Source organism: Blennius ocellaris (genome assembly GCF_963422515.1).
Source record: "Blennius ocellaris genome assembly, chromosome: 8".
In the NCBI taxonomy this organism is placed as follows: domain Eukaryota; kingdom Metazoa; phylum Chordata; class Actinopteri; order Blenniiformes; family Blenniidae; genus Blennius; species Blennius ocellaris.
Window position 1 is genome coordinate 20,574,530 of NC_137657.1, and position 7,907 is coordinate 20,582,436.

The window sequence follows — 7,907 nt, forward strand, 5'->3', positions numbered from 1 at the left end:
TCCGCGGACGCTCTGAGGAGTCTGAGGAGAATTACGGAGCTCAGCCTCCTGACGCCTTATATCACTGACGTCACACACCACGTTGCTGCGGGACGCGCGTGCCAGGATATGTTCTGCATGGAGGAGATCGGGTAGTCTCTCTCTTTCTCTCTCTCTCTCTCTCTCTCTCTCTCTCTCTCTCTCTCTCTCTCTCTCTCTCTCTCTCTCTCTCTCTCTCTCTCTCTCTCTCTCTCTCTCCCCCTTTAAAAAGTAGAGTTGCACAATAAGTTGCTCACTTAATCCTTTAACATTATCTATCAGGAAAAAAAAGGTAATGGAAAAAACAATTCTTAGACAGGAGCTGAACAGGATTCAAAGCGAGACCTGGACACTTCACATCCATCCATCCATCCTGAACAATTTGAAGTCAATCGAGATTATTTAAATTACGCAGATGCTCTATGAACTGGTTCAGTTAGACCTGATGTGAGATCCACACCATCACCTCCAGTACCTCATGTTATTCTTCGGCACTCAATAAACACTGGCCGAGGAATGTGGTTGTTGTGCTCTGCTACTGACTAAACTTAGACACAATCACACCCTTCTTCCCGGTATCACTTGATGGATAGCATTATATTACGCCTGCCTAGAAGCTTATGCAGGCCATGTCATGAAGCTTACTAATGTATACTCTGGTTCTACTAGTGTGGCACTCAGGATCACCACGAAATGAGGAGCCTTGCCAAAATGTTGCTGGTGTGTAAAAACCGGGTGACTAATAGCAGATTCAGATCATGACAAAACGTCTGAGTAGTTTACGTCAGACACCAACGCTATTGAATAAATGCAAAAAAGAATTACGTGGCGTTAATTCGCTTCTCATGGAGAAAAGCACTGGGAGGTTTTGGGAAAACTGACCGTCAGTCATTGATAGATGGTCTGCACTGATGCAAAGGGTGTTGAGTAAGTGCTTGTGCAATCATCAGGTTTACTCCTCAGGAAAAAGGAATTCTCCTATCAAGAAGATCTAGATTCTGATGCGCAAAATTCCTGCCTGAGACATGTCTTCTTTGTATGCTACATGATAGAGATTGTGTCATTGGGGGCACTCCAAAAGTGAAAACACCTGTCACCAAACAAGTAGATACATAAATTGTGGGTTGTTGAGATGACTGTCTGAGAAAGAGTGGGTCTGTGACTTGTCATACGCCCCACCAATGCTCCTGCTGCGTAATGTGTTTTTCCCTCTACGTTGGTTGAGCTCATGTTTGTTTGAGGTTTTAGTGTAATCGCTCCGTGTTGACCAAGAGTCCTGACATCTGGACATGCAGGTAGAGAATTGACATTGTCTCTTTCAAGGGTGGGAAGTGAGAACTTAATGGTGGGTGGAAGGACACAGGCTTGTAATATTATGTTGACTTTTTTTTTTTTCCCCATCCAATTAAATGTGGGACTGACTCTAATATCCAATGGCGGACCTGGATGGTTTTCCACCCTGGGAAGTTTCCCACTGAGCCTAGAGCAAAATCCCCCACTGGTGGTTGTTTTTTTGTTGTAACACACACACACACACACACACACACACACACACACACACACACACACACACACACACACACACACACACACACACACACACACACACACACACACACACAGGGCACGATGTAAAACAACCAGCCCACCAGAACGTCCAGTCCGGCTCGTGGGATGACATTGCAAAAGAAAAATACAGGTTAGAAGACAATAACTGGAATTTTCACATAATTTGAACTGTTGTTTCTTTTTTTTTCTTCTTCTATTTTTTTCGTATGGCTTTCAGAGTAGCAGACATAACACAATACTGACACTGGAGCCAACAGATTAGTGATGTAGAACCTCATCTTATTGCTGCAAAATGCTGCAAATGGAGAACATTTCCATTATTCTGCAATGTTACAAATGGTATCATTTGGACTTAGGTTATCATTTTTCAAATGATGTTCAACTTGTTGAGATTTTATGAATGACGAAACAAATGGAACCAACGTGAGTTTTCCAGGAAACTGTATTTGATTGAGAGTTTTTTTGATCACGTTTGCAGTACACACCAAAGGGGGGGGGGGGGGGAATTTATAGGAATATAAAAAGCAGCAGTGAACAAACAACCGTAAACCTGATCGCAAGCCTAAAACAAAGAGGAATTCATACAACTACCCCGGAGCAACTTGAAGCCGTAATTGCAAGCAATTTGATTTATACACACTTGCCTTGCACATTCCTCTTATATCACAGCTTAATGCAGCCCTCAAAATCCCCCAACTTTCACAGGCTGGCTTGTTGTTAAAAGAGTTGCGAATTCAGCCCCACATCAAACATACTTCAGGATTTTCCATGTCGAGTTAATCAAGTATCCAGAAGAACAGGAAGAGAGAGAGAGAAAAAAGAAGCTTATAATGTAATAAGAGCAAGATGGATGTGGGGGTGTGCTTGCTGGTGTCCTGTCCCTGGTGTAATGCCCTACCTTTGTGTGGGGAGGAATTGTTGACTTCATCCTCATTTTTCCTCCCACGATGTTCCCCTCAACACTTGATTTTGCTGCACCCCGCACCCACACACTTGTACACTTGTATTGCATGGCTTGAATAAAAGAAACTGCAAAACATGACTCTGAACATGAACACTGCTTCTCTACTTTCATTGTGGTGTTCAGTCATCAAAACTATAGTTGAAATATAAATCCATGTTGTGAAGCAGGTGCCCGGGAGCTTTTATAGTATATGTATACATATTTTTCACATCAGTACATTTTTACCACTGGAAAAGGAGAGAATGCACGTCTGCGTTAATAACATGTACTCGTTGATGGCAGACGTTTTTTGATCTTTTCTTATTCAGCTGGTAAAAAGTACAAAAAGGCTCCAAAATGTCAACTGATCAGATTCATAACAGTTTGAGCTGCTAGAAACTGCCCAACCCAAAAAACTGGGTCCCCTGCTAATGCATGCATGCACACACACACACACACACACCCACACACACACACACACACACACACACACACACACACACACACACACACACACACACACACACACACACACACACACACACACACACACACACACCATGCAGGAACTGGGTTCTGCCAGAAGTCCAGATGTGAGGGGGAGGAAGAAAGAAAAGAGAGGGGGAAGGAGAGAGAGAGAGAGAGAGAGAGAGAGAGAGAGAGAGAGAGAGAGAGAGAGACCTTGCATGTCAATGTATGTGTCCGTTAATGTGCGTTCAGTCTCAGCATGTGCTCGGAGCAACACCCTTGTTTGAGTGTGTGGGTGGACTCAAATCTATGTTATCTTTGCCCATTGAGAGAAACTTTCCACCCCGACCAAAAACAATCCAATGCAAGTACAGGAAACTCTTTAAAAATTAAAAAAAAAAAAAATGCTGATTCAGTTGAATTCTTTATCTCTTCTCAAAACTGTGGAGTTCAGCTTCATTTGCAACATGAAATTGCAACCCCGTTCCAGCTAATGTCTAGACAGCATGGCTACTCTGTTTGGTTTGGTCGTGATTTTCCTGAGAAGTACATTCAGGAGTTTTCATTTCTCGGCTAAAATGCGTGTTTTTGCCATTTTTGCAGCGCAGTCTTGTCGCAGAGCTGAAAGGCAGAGCATTTCGCCAGAGTCTGTAGGGGATATTAATAGCTATCTCAAGGCTATAGTTTGAGGGAAGCCTACAGAGCCTCAGGCCTGCCAGAGTTCTTGATTTACCAGCCAAACGTGTAATTATGCGTGTGCCACACAAATACCAATTTGGGTGTGTAAAACAACCAGTGGAGGTTTAAAGAGAATGCAGTTTTAGCAGAGTGTGACACACACAGCTGAAGTTTTAAGAGTTTATTATTCAATGCGGCAGCTGAAAGGCACAACTAGAAACCTTGCAGAAGGATGTACCTCCGTTTGTGTCTGTGAGAGTAAAGCTCTGATGACACACTGCAGCTCCCAGTGTCGCCGTTATACCCCCGGTGTTTGTGTCGCTGCCGGGCGAAAAACACCGTGACCTCGCAAAAAGAAAAAAATGTCCTCGGCTTCTTTCGTGGTGTTCAGGGGGGTAGTAGACTGGTATTCTGGCATTCTGACTGTTGTGTTGACATTTCAGCGCTCCAGCTTCGCTGTCAGAAAGACTCATACAGTGGGAATACAGCGCGTCCTGAAACCTCAAAGGTTTGTTGATCTTGTTGCGGTGTTGACTGGAAATCAAACCCTTGTCTCAGGCGGGTGGAGAGGTCAGGAATTTTGTTTTTCAAGTCAAAACCAGTGCCAACAGCATTGGCTCATTTGGCTCAGTTATGCCTTTTTTTTTCTTCTTCTTCTTCTTCTTCTTTTTTTTTTTTCCACAAATACACCACACACAGGGAAAAAAAGCTGAACCTCAATAACCCAAACCACTTCCTTACATTCGTTCCTACTTTCAACCGCAGCGCCTGGTCCCCCTTAGCAGAGCTAAGGGATATGAATAATCAGGCTGGGCTCCGTCTGACAGAAAACAAGCCTGGCAGCACACGGGTCCCCCAATACAGTACTCCCTCTGTCTGTACCAGAGTATTTCGAGGAGTGGGATCAGGAAAACCGGAACTGGTCATGCAGAAAGCACCAGATGGTGAAATAAATGGACGTTTTTATCCTTTTCGTATATTGTAACCAAGGGTGAGAGGAGCAAATGTGGAAATAATGCCCTGGTGCTGGAAATAATTGAAGGTCAGAGGCAGTCTAAGGTTGCTGAGGCAGCAATAGTGTCCTTTTCTTTATTTCTCTCTCTCAGTGTTTCAGATGATCACATCCTGCCGCTGTGCAGACGTGCAACCGAACAAAGAGTCTGGGCGTCATACGGGAAGCTATCAAGGACCTTTTCACCTTTGAGCAATTAGCCGAGTAAATCCGTCTTGAATCGCTCTGGATATTTGGGTTTTCTCTAATAACTGCCACCAAAGGTTGCAGTAAAGCCAGGCAGGCTTGTGTCTCCCGTTAAGAACGCCATGAAAACTTTTACAGCAGGTCTCGTGAAATTTACAGCAAGCAACGAAACACAAGCTCGCTTTGGTAAACACATGCAACGCGAGATGTTTTTTTTTTTTTTTTTAATCTTCATCGAGAGTACATCTCTGTGCAGATGCATGCACTTGCTCGCAGTAAGAGAAGACAAGAAGTTTGGAAAAGAGTAGAGGCTGGCACTGTGTCAGTGTCTCACGGTAATGAGATGGATAGAACTTGCCTGCGCTGGATGGGAATGCATTATATTTTAAACTTAAGTGTATAATTATAAGGTCTGAGTAAATATACCCTCGTGCTTAAATGTTTTCCTGTCTGGTGATGATGAACACCTATACTCATACATGAGTAACGGAGCACTGCGCCTCTCGCTGGACTGACTCAGCAATGATTTAGTAAAAGTTCAAACAGCGAGAGTAGCTCCTTTAAATACTATATATGTCAGTCAGATGTACAGACGTAGCAGTGGTTTCCAAAGCTGCAGAGGAGAATGAGATTAATAGGAGGAATGCTTTCCTGTAATTATAGCAATTTGAATGATCTCTTTTTTTTGTATGTGGCTCTAAACACTGAAAGAACATAATTGTCATTGAATTTGCAATAAAAAGGTACACATTTTAAAAGAAAAATCAAGGAAGAATTGCTTCATCTACAACCGTATTCAATTGAATACTAACTGCCTCTTTTTTTCCACAAAAGCAAATTCGTCATTCAATCTAACAAAAAACAAATGAAGACTAAAACTCCACTAAATCTCCACTTCTTAAAGAAATACATTTGTGGCAGTTTTTCCGGTTGTGCCTCCAAGTTTAACTCCACTAACCTGTCCCTCATATATAACTCATCTGTCTCCATATCCCAGTTGGCTGATAAGCTGACACCCTGTCCGACATGCATGACCAGATAAGATGAACTACCGCTCCTTATAGTTCCTGTTAAAATGAATTTATTGGGCCTGTATGTGCTGAAAAAAAAATGGCACATGAACATCTGCAACCACAGGAATCACTCCCACATGCCAAGTCTTAGTCAACATCCAACAACGACACTGTGGTTGGTTTTGAAGCAGGACACATCATGTCCAGTGTGTGACTTTACACTGCGCCTGTTGTGGGAAACAACATTGTCACAGTGACTGCTGGAAAGTAGAAAATGAACAAAGGGACAACACACACACACACACACACACACACACACACACACACACACACACACACACACACACACACACACACACACACACACACACACACACACACACACACACACACACACACACACACACACACACACACACTGAGAGTTCTTTCTATCTGGAAGTGTACATTAGGTCCAGTATCACTGGGGAAATGTAACACATGTTTAACATTTGAGGTGTACCTTTGACGGTAGAAGACCTTGAGAAAAAGGAGATAAGAGGCCTAAAATACCTGAAACGAAAAGAGCCGGAGCTCATTATTCGGCCGGCGAGACAGACGGCAGACATGAAGCTTTTCCTTCTCTTGGCTCTCGTTGGAGGTGCAGGTATGAAAGTGAACTGAGAAATCATGACGATGGACCATTGGGGTTAATAACTGCCATAAACACTGCTGATGTAATTCTCTGATTTGATCTTTTTGGTTTTTTTTTTCATTTATTGTAACTTTCAGTGGCTCTGGAGGAAGATGACAAGATTGTTGGAGGTTATGAGTGCAGGAAAAACTCTGTGCCGTATCAAGTGTCACTCTTCAGTGGGTACAACTTCTGTGGCGGGATCCTCCTGTCTGCTGATTGGGTGCTCTCCGCTGCACACTGCAAGCCAAAGTAAGTAGTAAATAAGTAGTATATGTATATCCAGATGCAAAATCTGCCTGGTAAACTATATTTATGGAAACTTTTTATACATAGTTTACGGGCTTTCACAATTAAATTTTAGGATATATTTAAAGAATACCATAAAGAACTATATCCTACTCTAAAACATTGTCATTTTATGATCTGTTACACAGGCAATAAATTTTTTTCAGTTCAAAAAAATCAACATAGCTGACCCACATATTACAGGATTATAACACACAAAGACTGATTATTTATTATTTGTAATGTCAATTGTCTTGAATGAAAAAAAAAGAAAAAAAAAGAAGAAGAAAACACTGACCACCCCTTAAAATATCATCCACATTGACTCTTCTAGGTCAAATCTAGAAGTTCGGCTGGGCGAGCACGACATCTGGGAGCCCGAGGGAACAGAACAGCACATTATGTCTGCCAAGTTTATTCGCCACCCCAACTACAACCCCCGGACCCAGGACAGTGATATCATGCTGATCAAACTGAGCCAACCTGCCACTCTGAACAGCTACGTGCATCCTGCGACTCTCCCGTCCAAATGTGCCGCTGATGGGACGGCGTGCCAGGTCTCTGGATGGGGAAGTCTTCGTCCCAGTGATGAAGGCTGTGAGTTTCTCTCAACCTGTCTGCCAAACCTGAGCTCGGTCAATTTCTCAATGACATCGACACATTATTATTATAATTATTATTTATTTTTTTCCCACAGCGAGGTACCCACATAAGCTGCAATGCCTGGAGGTGCCTCTCCTGAGTGACGACACCTGCTTCAATGCATATCCTTTCCAAATCACTGAAAACATGATCTGTGCTGGATTTCTGGAGGGAGGGAAGGACTCCTGTCAGGTACACACACACACACACACACACACACACACACACACACACGCAAATGTAATCTCTCTTTCTTTCTGACCCCAGGGCGACTCCGGCGGTCCCTTGGTGTGCAAAGGAGAGATCCAGGGAGTCGTGTCTTGGGGCCATGGCTGCGCTCTGAGAAAAAAGCCTGGCGTTTACACCAAAGTCTGCAATTATGTCCCCTGGATCAAGAACACAATGGCTTCTGGCTGA

The 7,907-nt window shown here is 43.2% G+C and overlaps 1 protein-coding gene across 1 annotated transcript; it reads left to right on the top strand.

Moving 5' to 3' along the window:
• Nucleotides 1-6,493: 6,493 nt before the first annotated feature.
• On the top strand, nt 6,494-7,907 carry LOC308133393 (trypsin-3-like; the record flags this gene model as incomplete). Its single annotated transcript, XM_080500746.1, has 5 exons — nt 6,494-6,533; nt 6,659-6,812; nt 7,183-7,445; nt 7,546-7,682; nt 7,758-7,907. 5 exons carry the CDS (start codon nt 6,494-6,496, stop codon nt 7,905-7,907), a joined length of 744 nt encoding a protein of 247 aa, XP_080356872.1.